General features: G+C 35.7%; 2 protein-coding genes across 2 annotated transcripts; both read left to right on the forward strand.

The window, feature by feature from the left end:
* Positions 1–5,056: 5,056 nt before the first annotated feature.
* LOC149820058 (protein trichome birefringence-like 25) lies at positions 5,057–12,760 on the forward strand. The gene is made up of 3 exons (XM_089983858.1): positions 5,057–5,418; positions 6,201–6,478; positions 11,633–12,760. Exons 1-3 carry the CDS (start codon positions 5,160–5,162, stop codon positions 12,404–12,406), a joined length of 1,311 nt encoding a protein of 436 aa, XP_089839984.1. The 5' UTR covers positions 5,057–5,159; the 3' UTR covers positions 12,407–12,760.
* Positions 12,761–21,871: 9,111 nt separating this feature from the next.
* LOC149820059 (high mobility group B protein 6-like) lies at positions 21,872–24,390 on the forward strand. The gene is given in 10 exon segments (XM_089981734.1): positions 21,872–22,264; positions 22,360–22,455; positions 22,560–22,694; positions 22,773–22,909; positions 23,024–23,129; positions 23,208–23,273; positions 23,392–23,457; positions 23,534–23,638; positions 23,948–24,130; positions 24,223–24,390. Coding segments are annotated over 10 exon segments (1,455 nt in total).
* Positions 24,391–25,623: the final 1,233 nt, after the last annotated feature.

Genomic DNA, 25,623 nt, shown 5'->3' on the forward strand with positions numbered 1-25,623 from the left:
ACACACACACACACACATATATATATATATATATATATATATATATATATATATATATATAAAAGACATTTATATTATTGCATCATTTTCATATGCATTCATAATTCTTATAAATAATAAGTCAAATAATATTTGACCATTCTAAAGTAAAACACACACACATACCTTCTAAGTAATTTAGTTAGATATTCATTATACACATCAATCGTGATACATAGGTATGATATATTCATTTAGAAAATATAATACAATCATTTGTAATGAAACTATATGGGCGTGAAGTGTCATTTCTTGCTTTTGAAAAATGGAAAGTTTATCTCACACCAATATAACATTATAAATGTCACCAAGTTGATAAGACATCACAAGTTCGAAACCCATGTAGGACATCCCATGCCTCAAGGTCAAAGTTGGTGTACTCTTTAATGGATCGGGGGGATCTCAAGGATTTTACCAACCAAAGGCCAACCAATGTGTGGATGATATGCTAATTATGAGCAATAATATAAAATGCATAAATAATTTCAAATGCTTTATTTTATCTAAGTTTGATATAAAAGGCATGAGATTAACCGATGTTATACTTGACATTAAATTGATTAGATATGCAAATATATATACATTAACTCAATCACATTACACTAAGAAAAAATTTAAAAAAATATAATCATTATGATTGTAAGCCTATAGCTACTTCATTTGATTTTAGTGTTAAGTTATACACTAAAAGAAGTATATATCAGTCATGTATGCCAGTGTTATTAGCAGCCTCATGTATGCTATAAATAAAACTAGACCAGACATAGTGTTTTACATGTGTAAGCTGAGTCGATAGATTAGAAATCTAGGATTGTTGTATTGGAATGCTATCTATCGAGTCCTAAAGTACTTGAGAGAAACTCTAGACTATAAGATATTTCATAAGAGCCCTCTATACTTGAACAATATAGTGATGCAAGCTAAAATTCTGATTTCAATGAGTCATTATCTACAAGTGAGTGAATATTTACTTTTTGATCAAGAGTAGTTGCTTGGAGATCCAAAAAGCAAACTATGATAACCTATTCTATAATAGAAGCAGAGTTGATAACACTAATCTCAACTAGTATGAAAGTCGAATAATTGAAAAATCTCTTGATGAAAATACTATTAAGAAATAAGCTAACACCCCCCAATAGCTAGGAATTGTGATAACTAAACAACTATCTATAAAGTTGAAAGTAGTATTTATGTTGAAAAATCTAAACATATTATTCTAAAACACAATTATGTGAATAGTTTACTCAAACACAGAGTAATTTCTATTAAGCATGTGAAATCATGTCAAAACTTAGTGAATACATTGACAAAAGGACTTTCTCGAGAAATTATCTTTAAGGCATCAAGAAAAATGAGGCTAAAGCTTAAAAAAACAATCACTATTGATGAAAACTCAACAATATGATATGGCTCAAACTAAGTCTATAAGTTCAACAGACAGAACAAGTCATTAAATGATTGAGTTAAGCACTTACAATTTTTTCATTTCTAATGTCAAGTGCTCAAAACCTTTGTAAGGAGGTTGAGTTCTAATTGAACTCTTAATGAAATACATAGGTCTTATGGCTGCCCAATGTATAAGTTGGTTGACCGTTCCTAACCGCTTTTAACTACGACCTACCTACCTAATATTTCTGCATGCAACCTATTTATTATAAAAAACGTCCCTTAGCCACACACCGCCATTGACTGTTGATCGTGTCTTCATTCCTTAATGTTTTTGTCCTTGACAAGGCCTTTTTAGCCCCATTGATTGTGACTTTTGCCTTGACCCTACCTAGCTGTTTGGCCAGCCTAGGCCATTCATTGCTAGTCGTTTGGCTAGCCTTGGACTCTTTATTGATAGTTGTTGGTTGGGGCCTATACATACCTTATCTATTTCTCATTACTCACAGCTCTCTTCTCCTTTCTTTTCTCTCTCTCCTACAAGTTTGTTCTTTCATATCTCCCATGAGCTCCTTGCTCCCTTGTGCTCTCAAGCTCATACAAGCGCTCTCCCTAGTGTTTTTTCTATCCCTCTCTCTAGTGCATTCATACCTTGACTCAATCAAGGTTATGCCTAAGTCGAGTTTAAGATCTAACCTAAGTTGAGCTTAGGGTTTAGCCTAAGTTGCACATAGGTCAACCTAACCTAGTCATGAGGCTATTCAAGGTGATCATTTTTGAGTTGCTCGGTCTCACTCAATGCAAGGCATGCGCCGATCTTCGTGAGTAGGCAAAAACTCAGTTGTATCCTGAAAGCGAAGTTGCATAGATACTTATTGCACTAAGGACTTGATCCTCAATGGGACAACTCTCGCTTGAAAGATAGTGCATATATTACATGCCTTCAAGTACACCTAGTTCAAGCTCAATTGCCTTAACCATTGAGTCAACTAATCTCCCGACAACTCTTTTCGCAAAATCTTCATTGAATTTTAAATGATGGTTGAATCTTAGTAGACATGCCACCTAGTCTTGGTGGTCAGCTTTGGTCTATGGTGTCTTAAACATGAGAAACATGTATCACATGAAAGGGAAACACTTGAAATATGTGGTAAATGCATGGGGAACATGTTTCTCACACTATAGGAAACACATATTTCTTAAATTTTTTGACATTTTTCAAACATTTCAGAAACACAATGTTTCTTGTTTTAAAAATAGTTTTATGGGAAACGTGTCTCATCCTCTTATAGTGTTTCTCGTAACCTTGGGCATAGAGTAAATGACTGGTTCAATTAATTTCATGTGTTATTAAGGTTTTTATTTTTTTTCTCTGACTTTCCCAATCGTTTCAGTTCATTTCCCAGTTCGTTTCACGATTCATTTCCTGCCCGTTTCCTATTTCATGTTTTAGCTTAAGATAACAACGGGTAAATGAGTCAAAGCCACTATAACTCAGCTCGGTGACTAGTTCGTTTAGCTTGAGAATTGGCATGTCCTGAGCTTGACAAGCCCAGCCCTGTAGAGACCAAGAGGGACTAATGATGCTAAAACAATTCTGGCCGAACAAATTTTTATTTTTAGTTGGAGAAACCACTCCAGGATTAGAGACCTAATCACATTGGCTTTGTCTGCCGCTGCCCTGACAGCCTAAAACTCTGAGAGCTTAATCCTTGTCCCTAGGGAGTCGCCACACTTAATTAGGCTTGTACAGAGAGTGATTCTCATGGGATTTGAACCTAGAGAATTGAGTCTTTAGGTGGGACACTATAAAAGTGCAGAAAAGAAAAATAAATGCTACTTTTTTTTTTTTAAAGGCAAGCTGGAGTTAGGCAGACCCACCATATATCTCTTAAGCCTCATGTGACAGAGAGATTCAAACCTGTGGCACAAGACCCCGCTTACCACATGGGATACCACCTGGGTGGTGCTACTTTAATAAACATACATGAACAATACTGTCTAAAGCAGTCTGTACCCGCCATATGATTGTGATTGGAAGCCAGAAAGCCATATCCATATGAATATATAATGTAAGGTAGGACCTTGCATTATAGAGTATGGTAAAAGAAAAAAAAAGATTCGTTTCATCTTCATTGATATCAAAAGAGGTAATCCAACCAACCATCGCATCTAGATGATGCATGGGACTTATGTGGGTAAGGAAGAGAAAGAAACTAGATGAGTTTAGAAGGGTGTCAACCTACCCGACCCATACCAAACCCTATAGGGTCCAGGTATGATGATAAATAAATAAAAAAAAAACGAATTAAGACTCAGAGTCCGAACCTGAAGATCTGATTAATATATTGATCTGGGTATAGTTTGATTTTTTTTATACCAGACCTGGACCCGACCCGAGTTTCGATTAAGATCGATAAATTTTTAATGTAAAAATGATAAAAAAATATATAGTATTTTACTGGGTATGGCCGGAGTCTGGTTCATGTAGTTCTTATTAGCTCTGGTCATGGTTTCTCTTATGGTGAGTCCGATTAGACCCAAGGTGGGACCCGTTACCATACCCGAAAATCGGGGTCAGGTCTAGTTCCACCTGAGTCCGAACCAAACCCGACCCCTTGACACCCTATTTAGAAGTGACACTCGACGTTGGGGCCTACAGTTTGTCCTTGGTTCTCTAAATCTTCTTCGTTGGTCTCCCAATCTTGTAGGGGCCCCATCTTCATCTTCTTATTGTCCCTATAACCAAATAATCACTGAAGAACAAGCGGCTTGCTCGGCTCATATCATCAGCCTTTAATTCATAATTGCATCACCAACTTCATCCCAACTATTTTGCACCCATTTCTGGTTCCCCTCTGTCAAATAGAGGTGCGATTATAGCGATCATTCAGCCTTTGTAATGTTACTGAAGTTTTGTCTATGCAAATCAAAAACAAACTTTTGTAAAATTAGAAGCAATTACTGCTAACTTATCTGGGGTTAGATCAAAGGTGTTATCGTTTTACCTTCAAAAACTTGGAATATACTGTTACCCTTATATATGCCAGATTGGGTTTGCAAGTCCTATAATCTAAATTAGATTTGGTATTTTCTGTCCTCAAATTTTCATTTTGTTGTTTTTTTATTTATCTTTAGAATGCACCGAAATCATGATCATTATCATCTCTATGCCACAATAACTTGGTTCAACTCATTAAAAAACATAAATAATAAAAAAAGTGATCAATAAATTTTTAGAAGTCACATTTCAGATTTCACTATCAATTTAATGCCAAAACTAGCTGTGGCTTTTTAACCACAACACAGTTTAGTTGCACTTTTGAGAATTTTGAAAACATAATTGCATTTTGAATGATGCTGAAAAGTTCAGTACTATTAGAAGATTACCAATTTAAATTTCTGCCTTCATTCCATAGTTGCCGACAAGTGTATCGCTAACCATTTACCGACCACCCATCTTTCGAAAGCTGACGAGATGGACGGTTACGAGAAGCGACGCTAGATGATAAAAAGGTGGGGGGCAAGTCACAATCTTATGTGTCACTTATGACAGCAGATCCATAATATACATTTTTACTTGATGTGTGAGTTTTTCATTATATAAATTTTGTTGGGGCTGTTTGGTTGTTGATGAAGCGGTGGGGCATACTGAAGCACACTGGGCATCTGAGAGAGAGAGAGAGAGAGAGAGAGAGAGAGAGAGTTTAGGGTGGAGGATCTGGGAGGAGAGAATGGTAAATGAGATGGCTTCTGAATGGAGTCTATGGAGGAACAGAAACCACAATCACGTTCTCATCAAGCTCGCCGTCTCCATTTTGGTGGTTGGTCTCGCATTTCGCCTATTCTCTTCAAATTCCAGCGGATTCTCACGGGTTTCGGAGGTCAGAGAGTCCGATCTCTCCTTCTCCGACGCTTCTTCCGGAGAAAGATCGGATACCCAGTTGCCAGATTCGGGAGTTTTGGCCAGCCACTTGAATAAAAATCAGGGAGGTCCGTACCCTGCTACCTTTAATCTACGTACTTGCCAAAAGGATCTGTGGGGTTTACACAAACGTTCCGACCTTCTGCTTCCTCATTTTTTTCCCCTTTTTAGTTAATGATGTAGAATTTGTGATTAACGCATGCTTGCCTAAAAATCAGTAAATTTTTTTGGGTGTTCAAAAATTAGACTTTGCTGGTTATTTTAATGGTCTCATTTGTTTTTTATTGGTATTGCTGAATATCTCGACAATAAAGGAGTCGATATATGTTTTTCTTTCCATTTTGGTTCTGAGGATACAATTTGATATTGTGGATTATAGCCTTCCGATGCTTAAAGAATTTCATGTTGGATATTCCATTTTCATGTCATTTTTGGTTGCTGCAATCGATTTTTGGTAAATGGTACTCAAAGGATTTCATTTTATTTAACTGATCAACTATGATATATAAAATTCCTTTTTTGGGTCTTGAATGGCCAAATGCCACTTTGTGTTTTTTTTTCCTAGTCACTGCGATTCGACTGTGGCTATTTAGGATGTATTTTTTCGATAATTTTCTTCTAAGTTTTCTTTCTGTATTTGCACCAATTAAGTTGTGTGATTGTGTCCTACACATTTTCTTTTTCGCAGCTGCTGTGCAACTCATGGATGGTTAGAACTTTTTTTGTTTAGGGGTAGGCAATCTGGGTTAGGACTTCACATGGATGGTTAGAACTTTTTTTTCGGAGTGTTTCTGTGTCTACTGATGCTGAATATAAAGTTCATCTGGATTATGCATCAACGTGCATGCAGGAAAATGCGACCTTTTTGTTGGAGATTGGATTTACTATCCATCTGGGCCGAGATATACGAATGAGACTTGTCTGAGGGTTGAAGATCATCAAAATTGCATGAAGAATGGGCGGCCAGATTCCAATTATATTTACTGGAGGTGGAAGCCTCGCGATTGTGATGTGCCTGTCTTTGATGGGGAGAAATTCCTGGAGATGATGAGGAACAAAACTTGGGGATTTATTGGGGACTCCATTTCTAGGAACCATGTTCAGTCCTTGCTTTGCCTTCTGGCTCAGGTATACTAACTGGCTATAGACACTTAACTGACTTTGTCGTTCCTCGTTTTGTCTTGGAAAATATGCTTGGCATTTGATGCCTTTTGCAAGTATATGATCTCAAAACTTTTGCTAGGATTTGGATGTCCTAATTGATCTTGCTCCTTGCTTTTGTCAAGTAGAGAATCAAAACTTTCTTATCTTCTTGACTTCATCTTTGTTGCTTCATCTGAAGATTTAAGTCATGGATACTGTTATCTCTCATCACAAATGTGCTATTTTACATAATTATAGATGGTTTCTATCTAAGTTTATTCCTTCAAATTACAAATTACTGGGCTTTTAGTCTTTGTGAGGAAGGTTGTATTGAGCCTGTTGTCTTTATGATTTTAATTGCATGTGTACTATCATATGCTTCTTGAGTTGCAATGAATGGCAATATCAGTCCTATGTCACATGGACACTTCACTTAGCATGTTTTTCCCGTATCAACACGATACTACACTTCATGGGTCAAACCAGTTACACAGTCAAATTTGTGTCATTAATTTTTATTTTCTTTTATGATCTTATTCAGTGCTATCAGTATCATATTTTATCATGATATGATACAATACACAATATCGTATTGGTGGGGGAACTGATATGACATGAGGATCATATCGTATTTAATATGATTATTGTACTGATACAATATGGCTCATATGATGCATGGGTGTATCACACTGTATTGTACGATACACCCCGTATAGTTTGAGTCTCCCCCTCCCCCCCCCCCCCCCCCTTTTTTTTTTTTAGTTTTCCGACACCGGAAAAGTGATGACTGGCCACTTATGGGGGCCATTTTTTAACCCCAAGGGTCATTTTGACATCGTTTTTGTATGTTCTCCCTCCCTAAACCTCTTTTCTTAGCATACCCACCTTATTTTGAGATTAAATTCATCCTTAAAATTGAGGTTTTTGCTAGATCCGAGCCCTAGAAGTGTGTTTCGCCTCAAATCACCCATTTCCATCCTACCCAACCCTTTTTTGGCTTCGAACCCTCAAAACCAAACCCTAAAGCCTCTCTTTTACCCTAAAACTCCTCATTTTCATCCTAAACACTCATTTTTGGCTTTTATGTTATGTAGTTGTGAACTTTTGAGTCTTTTCACTCTTTAGTCATGTAGTCAACTACGAAGTTATAGTGAACTTCTATGTTATTGACTTTATGAGTTTATGTAGTGAACATTTATGTTCTATGTTCTATCAAGTATCAAGCATCAAATATCACTGTCATCCATGTCATTGACTTTATCTAATGAATTACTGAATTATATTTCATGTGAATGATGTCGGTAGTCTACTATGTTTATTTTTTTTAATTCTTTTACTCATTCTTGTTTATTTATTTTTTCTTGTGTTCTAAGTTTTACATTTTTTGTTTTTAGATTTTTAGGTTTTTTTTATTTTTTTGTGATTAATTTTTTTTTTGCATAATTTAATTTTTTTTCTCGTATCTTACGATGCAGTACGATACACCCGTATCTCAGGCCCATGTGGTATGGGGTCTGATACGTTAATCACAACATTGATCTTATTTACTTATTTCATGTTCACTTGAATTCTTTTTTTTTATAAATTTCATCAATTACATTACATTTCAATTTCAATTTACTTTCATTATTTGATGTCCGTAATTATAGTGATTTAGAATTATTGTTTTATACCCACACACATACATACATTTATGTGTGTACACTGTACAGCCATGTCCCTATGTTGTAATTATCAAAATTTATTGAATCGTGTCAAGCGAATCCACATAATGTCTCACTCCTGTATCCGTATCCATGTAATATTGTATCAGTCTCTCTTTATCCTCCCTCCCATTGCCAAACTCTTTTAGCTTTCTCTGATCCTTGTGTATGGCATCTTTTTCACTTGATCAATCCTTTGCTGCATAGTGGATAATGATGAAGCTCCTTACCGGTATCAGAAGTTGAGATTATCTGGCGCTTCTAAGGTTCTCAACTCCATTGCCTTTCTTGTGTTTGTGAACTGCTCATAGTTAGCAGCTATGTCACATGGGTGCGGGGGCGGGGGTGCGGCACTTTCAAAAAACTTGGGTGCGGGGGTGCGGCAAAAATATAAAAAATTATATATATATATATATATATATATATATATATATATATATATATATATATATATATATATATATATATATATATAGTCCAAAAGTTGGACATAAATGACCCTGGGTGCGTTGATTGCACCCAGGGTCAGGTTGACCGCATCGGGTGCGGGTGCGATGTGGGTGCGGCCCTAGTTGGAGAGTCCCTGTGACATAGGTTAGCAGTTAGCACAACTCTGGTTTAAGCATGTTCTTTTCAATAAAACTTTAGAAAACAAAAAAAAAACATTTCTTTCAAAATGTTGGTTAAAAAACTCGTTCTTTTGAGAGTAACAATAAAATCTATATTTGAAAAACTTCATGAAAACTCTGTCAAATCTCGAGTTTGAATCACATTGGATCTTGGATTATGATGATCTAATCCCATGGTTCCTATACATATACTGTAGTTTGGCTATAAAGAAAACTATATATATATATACAGTATTTGCTACAGTCGTTTGTACATGCAACCTAGTGGAAAACACTATTTTTCTCACATTTTTTTCAAATCTTTTTGTTGATCTGACCTTATATATGATCTACATAGTTTCTTTGGTAGAAAACAGCTTGTGGATCATGTTTTTGCAAAATGTAAGTTGGTTTTCCAAGGGATACAAAAACCAATGGCCCACAACACAATATACCAAGATTAAATAACTCGAAAAATCACTGTTTTAGATCGAAAAAGGTGATCCTAAGTGTGATCCCTAGCAAACAAACCATGCTGAATGCATCTATGATGTCAGATTGAGTGGATACAACTTGCACCTATGATTTTCTAACTAGATTGTATATACAGTAGACAGCAGAAAATGTATATATATATATATATAGAATATGAGAACTACTGTGTGAACCATGATTTTCATGGATTTTTTTTCTTCTCTTAAATCTGTCCATATGATTGTGATGTACATGCTTGGTTTTATAAGGACCAGCTCTTGAATCATCCGATTATGATGCATAAACAATATTTTTTGAGGCTCTAAAGTCAACGGCTCATGATCTTCCTAAATATTCAACCATCCAAAAATTGTATTTTTCATCAAAAATACATGATCCAACAGTTGATTCCTAGCAAATTCACCATGCCAAACACATCTACATGGTTGGATTTGCAAAAAAGGTATTGGAATTGGAAATGCCCAGTTCACATGGTAGTTCTCATATATATATATATATATATATATATATCATGGATGTATGCTTACTTTTTCTGATCTTGTTTTTATAAAATCAAAACCGAGTTAAGCATACACACACATGCACATTATTTGTCAAATTTTTACCTCATTTTGTGCAGTTTTTTTATCTATCTTTTTAATGCAAAACATTTTTTAATTACTTATCCATAACAACAAAAAAATTCTGTTTCATATATTGCTAACTATGGAATTTCTCAAACGCTGAGCTATCCATGCCAAAATACTTGGTATAGTGTGTTCATCACTTTCCTACTCAGTTTGGTTGATTCATTTTCTTGGCCTAGCCTTGTTAGAAGTTCCAAGAAAAATCCTCCTGATATTGTAAGAATTAATGATAGTCCTTGTTACTGTTTGCATTAAAAAAATGTCCAAATACAGGGCATTCCACATATTGTAATCAGTTTGTACCTGTATGTTCTTCTGACAAGCTGACTGTACAGGTGCTTCATTATATAGAAAACCAATTGGAACCACAAAGGCAATCACAACCCTGCAGATCATGTGGAAGTAATAATAGGACATGATACCGTAAAAAGTCATCATGCCATAGGCACACATTAGCACAATATTGCAACTGAAATGAAAAGAAATGATATAAGCTATAATGTGTTGCAGCCCACATCCTATCTCTTTTCTATCTGTTGGTCTCATTTTTCTGTCAATAGCTCACTTTTTTTTTGTTATTCTACTTATCGTTGTTCTTTTGGATGTTCTTTTCTGCTTGGCATCCCTGTTTTGTTTATTAGTTTCTGGGCTTAATGAGCATAATATGATAGAAGCTTGTGTAATTTTTGCAAACGCTACTGCAGGTCAACACTTTTAGCATAATTTCATGCACAGTCAGAGGCTGTATCACAAATATTTCCCTTCTTTACATGCTGAACTTTTCTCTCACATTCCCACAATGTCTGAAATAAAGACTGAGTGTTGAAGTGGATTTGTTTGATAAATGTGGAAACCAGTATACAGATAAACAAATAATCAGTAAATTGCTTGTCTTAAAAAAAATCAATTGCCATATCTATATACATAAGTTATCTGTGGGAAAAAAAGTGGTTGAGTATGAACCTTCATTTAGTTAATTTTGGTATGGCATCATGGAAAGAAATTTTTATCAGTGTATTGTGAACATTTTCTTAAATCTTGGTTTTTATAGTTTGGTATAATTAGACACATCTTGATATTGAAAAATGTTATGCTGTAATCTTCTTTTTAATGTGTAAGCTAGCATCTCTGTTTTAGGCAGATGCCTCATATTGTTGAAATTCAAGCATGTTCATGAGATCTAGGAAAGGTCCCAACAATGCCTATGTGGGTGTTTAATCTCTAAACATGAAAATGATGATTCCTAAACCAAAACTGACCATGAAAACGTGATTCAGAAACCGAATTTGACCTTAAATCTTAACTAGCATCCTGTAATCATGCACTAGCCCTAAGGGTGAAATTCAATTATTAATATCAAGAATTACTCCAAACATACAAACTGATTCTTAATCTGGAAGCTGCTTCAGTCTATCACTATAATGGTGTTTCTGGTTAACTTAAGAAAGACTCAAGCTTTGGCTTATGGTTTGATTTTGGACACAAACTTTAATAGAAACATGTAACGACTATTGTCTCATGAAAAAGAATAAACTTATTTTTTGATATCAGAGTAGTCTTTCTACTGTCAATGGCACTGGTGAACTTTGAACTCTACTTTGAGCAACAAATTTATTTTAAAGGGTCTAGCTCCATTTTCAGTTCATAGAGATACAAGTATCCGCACAATATACCTTGTGGATTGCTCTGATTCTTATTGTGGGTTAGGTGGATGAAGTTGTTGACGTTTACCATGATGAAGAATACAAGTCCCGAACCTGGCGGTTTCCTTCGTACAACTTCACTCTTTCAGTGATATGGTCACCATTTCTTGCAAAAGCAAATATCTATGAGGACATAAATGGTGTTTCGAGCTCCGAAATCGAGTTAAATCTAGATGTTCTTGACAAGAAATGGACTGACCAATTTGAGAAGTTTGATTTCATTGTTATTGCGGGTGGCAAGTGGTTCCTCAAGACCAGTATTTTCTATGAGGAAGGCAAGATAGTTGGTTGCCATTATTGCCCAGGAAGGAACCTGACAGAACTTGGTTTTGAGTACTCCTACAGAAAAGTACTTCGGTTGGCGCTCAACTATATCACATCGTCCAATCACAGTGTAGTTGCTTTCTTTAGGACCTCAACACCATCTCACTTTGAAAACGGAGAGTGGTTTAGTGGTGGAACATGCAACAGGACTGTGCCATTCAAAGAAAATGAGATCAGTATCGGCGATGTGGACAAGATTCTGCGGTATATCGAGCTGGAACAATTCCAGAAAGTGCTTGAAGATCAGACCTCAAATACAGCAAGATTAGAACTTTTTGACACCACCAAGCTCTCATTATTGCGGCCTGATGGCCATCCTGGGCCATACAGACAGTTCTATCCTTTTGCAAAGGATAAAAATGCCAAGATTCAGAACGACTGTTTGCATTGGTGCTTGCCTGGACCTATAGACTCCTGGAGTGACCTGATGCTGAAGATGGTACAAGATAATTGAATTTCCTAAATCATTTCCAGTTTGAGGTGAACATGGTTGTTTCTCTCCCAAACGAAATTGGGATGCCAGTTTGAGAAAGATATGAAGTGGAGCCGCAAGTGGAACACAAATTCATCCCTAGAGTTTATTTGATTCGTGCCTTTGTTAACCATGACTGATTCAGGTCACCGATGATTTGATGATTTCTGCAGCGCCGTGTACAACAGTACAAGTGAGATCTAAGGAGATCATTATTATCTTTGTCAATGTTGTACACTTGGGGATCCATTACTTCGGTGATGTATATGTGATTCGTAGCCCAGCACTTAAATTGTTCCTCTGTTCTGTGTGAAATTATTCTTCACCTCTTCTTGTATTATTTGGGTTTGGTGCTGGCGTTTTTTGTGCTCGGTCTCATTCTCAGGATTTTCCCATAAGGAAAACCTCACCAGATTTTCAAATAACATTGTTTTTAGTATACTATGAGAAAAATAAAAAGAAATATAAAATTTTAAAAGGAACGGAAAACATAACTAAAATATGTAGAAAAACAAAAAATCAGGTTAAAATCATGGTAAAATGGTGACATGCTGCAAAATAGGTGATATTGACTATTGGTATTCTGTCATGCTTTTCATGTTTAGTGAATATAAAGGCGTGATAAATAAAAAAATCCAAACAATCTACATATATGTCTAATTTGGCATCCATTCATGAAGACTTTCAGTGTACACAAAACATGAGCCGCTATTTTTGAGATAATTACAGGACCACACCTGCAGGTAGTCTCAGATCGCCCAATTGGTTATGGGTAGCTTTTCCAGTGGTAATAGTAGTTTTTTTTTTTAAAATAAGGTAACCGTTGATGATGGTAGGGTTGGTGCATAAGGCAGCAATCATAAATGAGATGGTTCAAAATTTCATTTATGTTCGGTAATGTCCATTCATCCTGAGCTTTCATTACCCCACTTTTTCAGTTAGAGGAAGACGAGGAAAAAATCGTTTATATCCATCTGGGAAGGACTTCCGGCACACTTTTTCAGGCCATGAGAATTCTATTCTAAGAACATAAGATCCACTTGTTGGGTGCTCCAGAAAAGCTTGTGTTAGGGTTGGGATACCCACCTGTTCTATGGTTTTGTGCCACTCAAACCTCCGGAATTGATTAAAAAACTTTTTTTCCCACGGGAAAGGGGTTGGCTGGGAAAGAAACCATTTCATTAATGGAAGAATGCCATTCTCGAATGGTGAGAACTGTGACTTTCATTTGTTTATTGCACAGCCAAATTTGATGATGTCTTGAGTGTAGTTGAATGAAGGCAATAGTGCTTCTGGCTTGGATAATCAATCTTCTAATGGTATCCGGTGCATATACTCATGGTTTTAGTTTGAATAAAATCGGCGTCTGGATTGCTATAGAATGTACTCACATTTCAGTATCCGAAAAAATAAATTACTATAATTCCTATTATATATGCCTGTCAGTTCGTATTTCAATTTTCAGGAATTAGTGATGGAACGGTCCCACCTTCCTTCAATGGTCTGCAGGACTTTGGCAATCCAAGAGCTGGCATCATCAGTTTCCAACATCAAATTTTCAAGACAGGAGCAGAGTAATTTTGGTGGTTGGCACTGACCAATCCATGCCCCTATTGATATAATATCTTGACCACATTATTTCTACTCATATCAGACTGAATGGTTTAAGTTTGGAGTGTAAAAATAAAAGCATCATTCAGTAGCCGTTCCCCAGCTTAGCTGTCACATAATTCACTATGACTGTACTGTAGCAGTAATGGCAAATAAATTAAGTAGATGGGCTAGGACCTTCAACAGATAATGTGACTACTGAAATTCTGTGTTGTGGACAGTGCCTGTTATCGAGGAAACAACCAAAGTTGAGTTTAATTTCCTCGAATCATAGCATCTCAAATCAGAAAATTACCATACTATACATAAAATTTGCCGCCTTCATGCAAATACTTACTAATTCATCAAAATTCTTAGCCTCTCCAAAAATACATATTCCTGACTTTTCTTGGACCACTTTACTTTTAGCAGGTATCTCAGTCGCACTTTTAAGAGGAATATCAGCGGATGTTGGGAGGTTAGCGTATCTTTAGTATACATCTCTCTTATAAGAGTTGCAGCTTATTTCAGCACACTTAAAAAAAATTGCATTTATTAGTCTCTGATGTTGATATTTAATAGAAGGTTACTGGAGTCATTAGATCCTTTAGAATACACTCACTTGTTCATAGGAGGTTAATAATTATTAAAAGTGTAGTTGAGGAGTGCACATGTATAAGTCTCAAATAAGAAAATTCATTGAATCATTATTAATTCATTCACTCATTCATAGAAGGTCAACAACTATTAAATGCATAACTGAGGAGATGCACATCTATTAGTCTCAAAGATTTGTATGTATTAGTCTCTGACGTTATATATACAATAACTCTTAGATGACATTTCTCGTTCAAGTTTTCACAATTACTTAGGGTTTTGTTGTGCGATGAGTTTGTGATCTCAATCCCTAGTCCGATTACCGATGTTGATTCCTTCACTCATTGTCATTCCTCTCACTGGCAGGCCATCTACGCGGCATTCGTCCATCTTTCAACACTTCGGCAACACATTGTCAATGAGTTTTTTGCCAGTAAGCACATCGTTCATAATTTTTTTAACGAACTTTATTTAAATAAAATGTGAATAAACAGTTTCCATGTTGCTTATTCCTCAATAACATTAGTTGGTTTAAAAAATCTTGAGGAAAAGGCACAGATGTTTGTTAAAAAAGATGTTCAACAAAAACCCTAGTTGTTCTATCTAATGGATCTGGAAGCCAGGTCATTATTTTATTGTTTTCATATTTAATATTCTTCAAGAGTGAACATGCAAACAAATAAGTATTAGAAACATATTTTTCATTTGCTGGTTGTGCTTCCTATTCTGTAAAAATCTCTAAACGATTGGTTGATCAATCATATATTGATATTAGTATGAAATTGACTGAGTGGATTGAAAGACTAGCTATGTCATGACCACAAACATTGACATTTGATCTACTACACAAAAAATACAACTACTCTAAACAAATGCCAAGTGTTCTAAGATCATGCACTAAGAAATTGACTCTTATAAATGAAGGTTCCAAGTAGAATAAGGATAGTAGCTTAGTTAAAGCTTTCAAGCCCCGTTCAAACATTAAGGATTCAACGAATGTGAAGCTTGAGACTTGTCGCCAGATGGTAACAAGTGAAGACAGATCTAGTGTCTACCTGAGAATCAAAAGATTTGATTGGATTCCATGCACATAAAAAAAATTAAAAGTTAAGTCATGGAGAATCACCTATCCTCTTGTAAATGCCATTGTACATACTTAGAATTTGACCACCAATACCTTCCAATTTCCTGAATTTATGCTCACCCTGACTTTAGAGGACGTTGCATGCATACCAAGATTAAAGTGTCACGGGGAATCCTGTCAATGTATCAAGGTTTAGTAATTTCAACACTTGTGTCAAATTTTGTTGAAAACAATCGATGATGCATTTGAGGGTAATATGATCAATCTGACATGATTGAAGGAGAGATATGGCATTTAGAGTTGTGTGAAAAAGGGTGCAACCCCATATAGGAAGGAAACCAATAATTGAAGGTTGTGTAAGCAAAGAAATGAAATTGAAGGCAGTCCTGCTCTATTTTTGGGAATATTAGATGTTCATCTACAATAGTGGCAAGACGATTAATACATTGTGCATCAAATTTTTGGTTGATCTAGACAAGTCTATGATTGTGCTTGAGGGTCAGCTAGGCTTCCACACTTGTATGCAAGCATCTTTCAAATGAAGGCTAAACACAAAAAAATAAAAATAAAAATTGATTGGGTTGTTGGTGGTGTTGTAGGTATGATAGGTGACTATGAGTTTTTGTTTTGTTTATTGATCCTTAAACTTTTATGGATCTTCTATGAGTAGAGGACAACCTATGTTGACAACTAATTAGATTAACAAGTTTGTATACGGGAGCACCTTCTCATCATGAGACCATATGAGCTACATGAGGGAGGGAATGAAATCAACATATGAACTCGGTGATTGTTTTCCTAGTTGAATGGAATCAACTTATGAAAAAATTTGAAATGCATGTAACATTGAAACATGAATGCATGATATGTATTGCCTAAGTAATTGTAACTACACATGAGGCACAAACCTTGTCACACTCGTGTTGTGTGTGTTGTGTGTGGACCCAGTTCTTATTCACAAAACTGAAATGGTCTCATTGTAGCATTTATTGTAGTTCAACCCACAGAGCAAACAATTGGAATTAGTAAGTATTGAAAAGTGGGTAAGGGAATACTAAGGTCATACCAAAAACCACATGGGGATGAAATTGAACTTAGGCATAGGTTTGGTCGAGTCTAGGTTCTAATCATGCTCTTCTCACAAATGACTCATGTAACATTTCAAATGCTACAACACTAACATTCTAAGAGATCTGAACATTCACATGAGGATTGCCCCCAAATTTGATATTCTTCATTATCTGGGATAACTCTACATTCTTTGAGTGAATACCATGATCATCTTAAGCACTAGCTATTCTATGCACATTTTGTGCTACTTTGAGCACATTTTGTTCATGATCCACTTTTTGAACATCGATTTCAAAACTAGCAATATTTTTTGTTTGCTTTGTCTCCACCACAACACATGGAATCCACATCATGGTCATCTAGAATGAGTGTCAATCTTTTTTTTTTTACTTTTTGTCTTGAGAATAGCTATATTGGAAGCTCATCTTCTCTTCGTGGTACCCAGTTTTGTAAAACATCATCGACGCAAATTTAGTAAACTTACAGTTTTTTGGTATCATTATAGACCTCCATGCAAGTGCGTTCTCATAACGATAGTATACATTAACCTTTTAAGAGTCCTTCATCAACTGCCTACACCAGCCATACAAACACCTCACATAATCGCATTTCTAAAATCTTGCAAAACCCCTTTTATCTAAATGGTTTATGAACTAAATGGGTCAAATTTGGGACTGATGTAGGTTAAACCTTTAACACCAACATAACTGAAAAGAAAAATCTGAGCTATTTTCTTTTAACAAAATAATAAATTCATTAAAAAACTTAATTCAAGGAGATTAACACAGCAAAAGTAAAGCTATTAAAAAGGTTGTCTTTAAAATCCAATTGAAAGAACAACTTTATTTATATTTAACATTTTATTTACAATGGAATAAAACAATTTTTTATATACTTTCCATAAAACATTATTTCATAGCAGAAATCAAAATCATCTTATGAATATTTTCAAGTTTCTATACAAAAGTTTGGTAAACTACGAATATTGTTTACAAAACATCCCAACAGGGTAATGACAGTGATAGTTTTAAAATACAAGGGTCTCAAACACAAAATAGACTCATAACATAAAAAAGTAGTCTTAAGAATATAAGAGTATTCGAACCAGCTCTAGAGATATTTGAGGTCCTCAGCATTCATCGCCATCAATGTCGCCTACTCATGAGTACTTGAAAAAGGAAGAAAAAGTAGGAGGTGAGCCTAACAACATATCTTATTAAAAACAAGACCTCCCATCTCGCAATAGCGATACAGATAGGTCACTAGCTTAAACAGCCTCAAACCAAGTTCGTGGCTCACATGAGTGTAACTCCTGACTCCTTGCAAAATTTGAGTAAGCTCTACCTCTAACTAAGAGGGAGAACAATGCACATGCATATCATAAATGCATGAGCATATTTTATTAATCTTTTATTAATATTTCTCTTTTGCTCCCTACATGATACAATTATTTACTTGTTTCGATATTAATTATTGGTTTCCACAAGGGCACCACTGCATGAGCCACTATAGGTTGACCGATCTACATGAGGGTGTATTTTCAAACACTTATAATTCGCGCCTTTTATGATCCCCAAGAAAACACGGTTACACCAGCACTAAGAGTCCAAAATCCTTTATCAAGGATTCTTTTTCTTGAAAAAGTCGTAGTGCATTACCGCTAGCGTACGTAGTTGAACCTCCTTTGTTAAAAGTCCTTGTCTCTTAAGCCACCGTGGTTGGGGACTAGTCCATCCTCAGTGACCAAGACAGGGCCTACAAGAACAACTGTCACCATCGCTAAGAAGGAATCCGTCAACAACTCAGCATCGCTAAGAAAGAAACATACCACACTCCATGATGCATGAGACTCATTTCAATTTAACGTGAACCATAAGTTTCATAAAATAACACATGTATGATTATGCATACCATTCGGTCTAATTATCATGCTTAATTCTCATGTTTAACATGCAGTCTCATATGCCATCATGCCCAAATAATCCACATGCATGCATAAAGCATATGCATGGCAAATTCTATATTAATATATACATAATTAATATCTCATATCATAATCAAGCACATGATTTTAGAAAAATAATTTCACCAGTCAAGATATTATCTAAAATCAAGAATTGTATAATATCAAAATTTATGTCGTTCATGGGTCTAACAGACCATCAAAATGAATAGATATAACTCTATAAAAATTTAGAGTTATATCAAAGGATATTAACTTCCAATTCTAAGTGGTAGATCTTACAAAAATGATTTTGTTTGCCCGTAAAAATTCACGGACCTGAAATAATTTTTTTGTTCTTAACAGAGCCTCCCAAAATCTTGCTTCCCAAAGAAGCAGTCACAAGACCCAATCCGAGAAGGATTTCGTCCTCCCAATTTTTTTGGTGAAAGGTATGCTTGTTATCTTTCAGAATCATCTAAGTTTGTCGAAAAACTCCATATATGAATTTTTTAGATTTTTTGGATGGGACCCTTCCTGTGATACTTCTAGATACAGGTTTTCTAAAAAATCTTGATTTTTTCATGATTTGTGTGAGCCTTCAGGATTTACAAAAAATAAAACATATTTTTATTTTATTTTTTTCTGATCTATTCATATGATGTAAATGTATCCAAAAATCAGCTATTAACTAAAAATTGTTTATTTATTAATTTTTTTATAAGACTGACCGTTAAGAATCGATCTACACATAAGATAAAAATTTTGTCTTGGGTTGCAGTAGTCATAACCCTCACTTTCATACCACCAATAAGGCTCAATATTTTTCTGAGACACCTTTCAGATATCTGAAAGGTCTTCATAAAAGGGTTTAATAATTAGTAATCTGATTTATTTTACAACGATAGATCGATCAAAAAAATCAAAACAACATGAAAAATAAAATATAAATCATGAGAAAAACCAGAAAACTCATGCATAAACATGGAGTGTCATTTTTTAATCATACATTAACCCATGGACAATATTTAAACATCATCTATAGTGATAAAGAGATGTCTTATGATCATAATACAAGCTTTAGAATCTAAACTATCAAAATAAATTATGATTTGTGCACAAAATAACTTTTTTAAGATGCTATCATGCAAAAACACCATAAAACGCACAAAATAAATTTGCAGAGACATGATTCATATTGTAAACACATGCAAGATAGAAAATATATATTCATTCATGCTGAAAATAAAGATTTAACCATTTAAAATTACGTAGGAACACGAAACTATGTGTTTCGAGTTACCTGATTTCTCGGTTTAGCCATTCAGGCATAGATTTACCAAAAATGATTTTGTAAATCCATTTTAAAGTACGGTATTGAATTAAAAGTACTTTTAGAACATTTTTCAAACATATTCCAGATCTAATCCACTATGGATCAACTCATAGAATTGGCAAGACGCATGGTTTATGCGTTTGCATTCGATCTATGTTACGCATTGGATGAATCATACCTTAAATGTGTTTTTAGAACCACCAACACCTTCATCTCTCATCCTAGTACCATAGAGCAGCTTCAATGACGGTTGAAAAAACCTTAAGAAATAAGAAAAAAAATCTAATGAGAATAGGAGAGGAAGGGAGAACTAACCTTGTTAATTATCTTCACGAGGGCCTCTATTTATAGATGGGTTTAGGTACGAGTCTCATCTCTAATATAAGATGTTCATATCTATTATTTTTTTTTATTAATCAAATAAAAAAATAAATTATGGGTTCTAATTCATTAAATTTTAAAATTAATTAATCTAGAGTAGAAAATTATAGACTTATTGCCCTGATTTAGGTTTTAGTAACATGGTAACCTTTTGTGAGGCCTACAAACCTAAATACTTATCAAAATTTGATGTTTAAATAGTTGATTTGATAGCTCTTAAAATGTAGATCGTCATGGTGATCTTAGATTTAATCGTATGCATAGGGATCAACAAAAAAATTTAGTCAATATTGAAAAATATTAATTTTTGACCTACAATTAGGCATGAACTTCCATCGATAATAAAACGCTCAAATCAACACTAATTTGGGACAGTAGATAGTCGATTTTGATGTCTTTGAAATGAGGAACATCAAGGTCAACTCTGATCTAATAGGTGAGTCACTGATCGGCCAAAATTTCTATTAAAACAATAATGATGTTATTCAGAGCATCTGACCCTATGGGTCTCATCAAATGAGATTAGATCCAAATTCATATTGGATCTAAAATTAGGTTTAGATCCGAACTTAACGCATCCAAGATCCAAAACCCTGAGTCACACCTAAACCCCTCTGAGCTTCTCATGAAACCTAGTTTGAGTCCAAAACACAGCTCGGTAACTTAAACTCTCAAATTTTGCCTGAATATAAAATTGATTTTAACTCAAATTTAAAAACAAAAACAAAATCGCAAGTGTAACATTTGGTCACTTTACGGTCCGTGCCACCTTTGATTGCCTCTTTTCAAGTCTTCATCTATCTTACATGCTTACTAAGCCGAGTTGGTAGTGGGATAGGATGCGATAAGACAAAATAACTTTGTCACCATCATCGTCATCAAGCTTTTATCCCAAAAATATGGGTTGGCTTTGGGAGTTTTGTTTTTTCATTACCATGTAGAGCTACAATTTCATTCACTTTGCAATTATTCATGTCACCTTTGATTACCTCTTGTTTTTTCTATGCTTATGCTAGGATTAGGGAGACCCACCTGTATATTGATGCACCATACCTGTATATTGATTGCTACTTTTCAAGTTTTCATCGGTCTTTCTCTTTTTTATATTTCTACTTGTATCGTATAATTTTCAGATATTAAATTTTATTGAGAATTTTCCCCTGAAAGAACAATAAAAACAAAAAAGTTAAAATATCACGATGTTTTCATGGCCGATAAGTTGTCAGTAATGATTCAGAGTCCTGCTTCAACCGTCCAACGGGGCCCTATGACCGATCCCAACCGTAAAATCGGAACTCAACTCTCTCCTGATTCTCCTTAATACCATTTTGAATTTTGAAAAATCTATCCGTTAGGAACCCTCCTTGATAAAAGAAAACCTTACAACCTCTACAGAAACGCATTCTGTGCCTAAGAGCAAGAAAACCACCGATCCATCTGCCAGCCATGGCTTCCAAGAAGTCAAGAAAGCCATTGAAAGAAAGGAATAACCCAGAAAACGAGAGCAACATCATGGCTGGCAACGCCCCTGAAGCTTCCCCTCTTGGGCTGTCTTCCTTTCTGGTTGCAGAGAAGGAGAACCCCAAGCTTGCGTGCCGGAAGAACAAATCAGGTTCGAAGAAGAACGACTGCGAATCACTCGCCGAGGAGTTGCAGAAGATGCGAGAGAAACTCGAGCAGTTGACGCTGGAGAAGGCGCAGACGGTGGAGCTCCTGAAGGAGAAAGACGCCCTTCTGAAGCAGAAGGAGGAGGAGCTCGAGATCAGAGGGAAGGATCAGGAGAGGATCCAGATGGAGCTCAAGAAACTGCAGAAGATAAAGGAGTTCAAACCCAATGTGGTCAGTATGCCCAACAAGAATCTCTCCCTAATCTTTCTTGCTTTGTGACAGTTCTGTTCCTCTGTTTCTTGTTTGTTACTTTCTGGGTGGAACAGTCTCTCCCTGAAATCACACTGGGAGATAAGGAGGAGAAGAAGGAGAAAAGGCCGTGCTCTGCGTATATCTTGTGGTGCAAAGAACAATGGAATCAGGTGATTTTGATCCTCCTAGACTTTTTCTCCTTTTTGTTGTTCTCTCATGTTGATGAAGACTATGTTATCTAAAACAATCCGTTTTCGTGTACGTGACATTGCAGGTGAAGAGAGAGAATCCAGAAGCTGAATTTAAGGAAATCAGCAACATTCTTGGATTGAAATGGAAGAACTTAAGTGCAGAGGAGAAGAAGCCCTACGAGGACAGATGCCAAGCTAATAAAGAAGCATACCAACAGGCAAGAAGTAGTTTATGGGCAATGCCTGCAAAGTCATGAAAAGGTTGCTTTTTTCTAACTTTTGATAGTAAGATGCAGATTGTTGGGAAGGAGAAGCGTGAGAATGAAGCAATGAAGCTTCTCATGGAACAGCAGAAACAGAGGACAGCTCTGGAGTTATTAGAGCAGTATCTCCAGTTCAAAGAAGATGCAGATAAAGAGACCAAGAAGAAGAAGTAGGTTGATGTCTTACAGGAGATACTTGTTGCACAATTTATACTCTGGGTCTCTTGTTCCTCTCCGTTTTGGCTGCCTTCAATGTTACCGCCTTTCTTTTTTGCAATACGCAGGAAAGAGAAGGATCCCTTTAAACCAAAGAAACCATTATCAGCTTTCTTTTTGTATTCAAATGAAAGGAGGCCCGCTCTAGTTCCAGAGAACAATAATGTTTTGGAGGTATTACCAGAATAAACAAATTCATGGTCATCTGAGCTCGTGTTCATACATTCCTATGACTTGTTTTTCTTCATTCAGATTGCGAAGCTTGTAGGAGAGGAGTGGAAGAACATGACAGAGGAGAAGAGGGCACCATATGAAGAAGTAAAAACATCTACATTGAAACCTTTGGCATTTTTCACCAGCACAGCAAACTTCTTCAATTATAGTCCTAGTGGCATTTTTCAATCTCATTAGTTTCATCTTGATTGCCCTAATTCAGGCTGCGAAGAAAGGAATGGAACGGTATTTACAAGAAATGGAGCTTTACAAGCAGCAAAAAGCCGAGGTAATTTCAATCAACCAATCTGCAGATGTGCGGTTTTTCACAAATGGTTATATGATTCTTTTTATTTTGGAACCAGAAAGCGGAGAACATACGTCGTGAAGATGAAGAAAATACCAAGGTTCAGAAACAGGAGGCCCTGCAATTGCTAAAGAAGAAGGAAAAAACAGAAAAGATAATCAAGGTCAGTGTCCATCACACTAAGCCCTGCATGTCATTCTACGCTGCTATTGGATTGCTCAAGACATTGAGCAGATGGTGCATCTTTGGATCATCATCTAGGGCGGATGACTGTTATATGCACCACACCATGTTGGTGGTGGCTAGCCATCAGCAAAGAAAAACTCGCCATTGCCTTTCCCCACTTTTGGGATAGCCTGGGGTGTGATTTGATCACAAGAACCCGACTTCTGATTGTATAGATCTGCATTAAACCTATTGTAGACAGTAAACACAGCCTTGGATTAATTTTCCCATTGATTGAAATCAGCAGAAAGTAAAAGAAACCCATAAGAAAAAGAAACAGCAGAAAGGAAAAAACACAGATGCCAACAAACCCAAGAAGCCAGCAACTTCCTTCCTACTTTTCAGCAAATAAACCAGAAACGCTTTGTTGCAGGAGAATCCAGGCATCAGCAACACTACGTTGAGTGCTCTTATTTCAGTCCATTGGAAGGTATTTTCACGGCCTTGCACATAGAAAACAGAATTTTCCCTTTATTTTACAAACATTGCTAATCAAATTGCATTTGCACCGCTCCCCACCAGGAGCTAAATGAGGCAGAGAAAAAGATATGGAACGATAAAGCAGCGGAAGAAATGGAAATATACAAGAAAGCAATGGAAGAATATAAGAAATCAACTGAAGCTGAAGGCAACAGCTGCCCACAGACAAGTTCGAGTCTTCCCGTCAAGAAAGTTGAACTTGTTCAATAAGATCTATTGAACATAAGTGTCTTTTGGTTTGTTCTTCAAGCAAACTTGTCCACAGATCCTTTTTCAATGCAAGCTTATAGTTTTCCCATTGCACATGCAAACAAAGAAGAGCATATTCTGTAGTGAGATCTTAAGGCTGCATCCAATCTGTTTTATCTTCATCATCTCTACCATGATCTTAAAATCCAACTTATGTTTCTTTAGAAACTGTCCCTCCAAACAACAAAGGAAAAGAGGTGCCTCGCATTCCATGTTGATAACAGAAAGTAAAACCGCAGCCAATAACAGATTCTTGCTTCCCTTGACCTATTAACAAAGAATTTAAAGTCTTTTTATGAAGACAGTTCACAAATGTGTGGGATTTGAATTAATTGAAGTGACAATAGTGTCTGGAGTTAAGGGCCGGTAAACCAGCCAAATCAACCGAACATGAGGTGTTAAGCTCAGCTCATTTTTGTGGTGAGTTGAAGCTAAATGAGCCAAGTTCGAGATGGGGGCTAGTTTACGAAAAAATGTACATTGTTTCAAAGCTGGGAAGTAATAGGATTCAAACACAACCTATTGAATCAAACTTAAGCTTTGTTTTATGGAAAGAATACATTTGTTTTAAAGCTTGAAGCAATATGATTTGAACTCCCAACCATCATTTGCAAGCTACTTGGACTATTTATTTTACACTTCTTCATGTAATATAAAATATATTTAGAATATATTCATAGATACTTAACAAGCTTGTACGAGCTCCTGACCAGAGACAAACATATGTTCATCTTCAAACCAGCTCTGCTATTTTACAAGTTTAAACAGCTCTACTAAAATTAGTGATTGGTGCATGTTCTACAAAGTTTTTACATATGGTATTTCACCATTTGCATCCATTAGGATTCCTGAAATTGAGGCAGTCACAAAGCTACCATGAGACACCTACGAAGATAGCTTTCCACTGCCCCCAACGACAAACTTTGCTCTTATACTTATCAGTAGAAAACTTGAATATAGCTTTTTTATTTTGATCTAATTGAAAACAACAAAATGCATGTAACAGCTTTTTTATTTTGATCTAATTGAAAACAACAAAATTCACGTTTTTTTTTTTACAATAATATGTTTACAGGTAAATTCATGTTCTTGGTGATAAAGACTATAACCTAGGTATAAATATGTGTTAACGTTTAAAGAATGTGCTGAATCCACTGATTTGACAGAAGCAATTATAAGCTGTGTTCCCTAACT

Source organism: Nuphar pumila, chromosome 12 (assembly GCF_984573655.1).
Source record: "Nuphar pumila chromosome 12, dmNupPumi1.hap1.1, whole genome shotgun sequence".
In the NCBI taxonomy this organism is placed as follows: Eukaryota; Viridiplantae; Streptophyta; class Magnoliopsida; order Nymphaeales; family Nymphaeaceae; genus Nuphar; species Nuphar pumila.

Bases quoted from the DNA above. Each gene is read 5' to 3' on its own strand.
- LOC149820058 (XM_089983858.1), top strand. From the start codon at position 5,160: ATGGTAAATGAGATGGCTTCTGAATGGAGTCTATGGAGGAACAGAAAC. The intron at 5,419-6,200 runs GTCCGTACCCTG...ACGTGCATGCAG, and splicing joins CTTGAATAAAAATCAGGGAG to GAAAATGCGACCTTTTTGTT. The intron at 6,479-11,632 runs GTATACTAACTG...ATTGTGGGTTAG, and splicing joins TGCTTTGCCTTCTGGCTCAG to GTGGATGAAGTTGTTGACGT.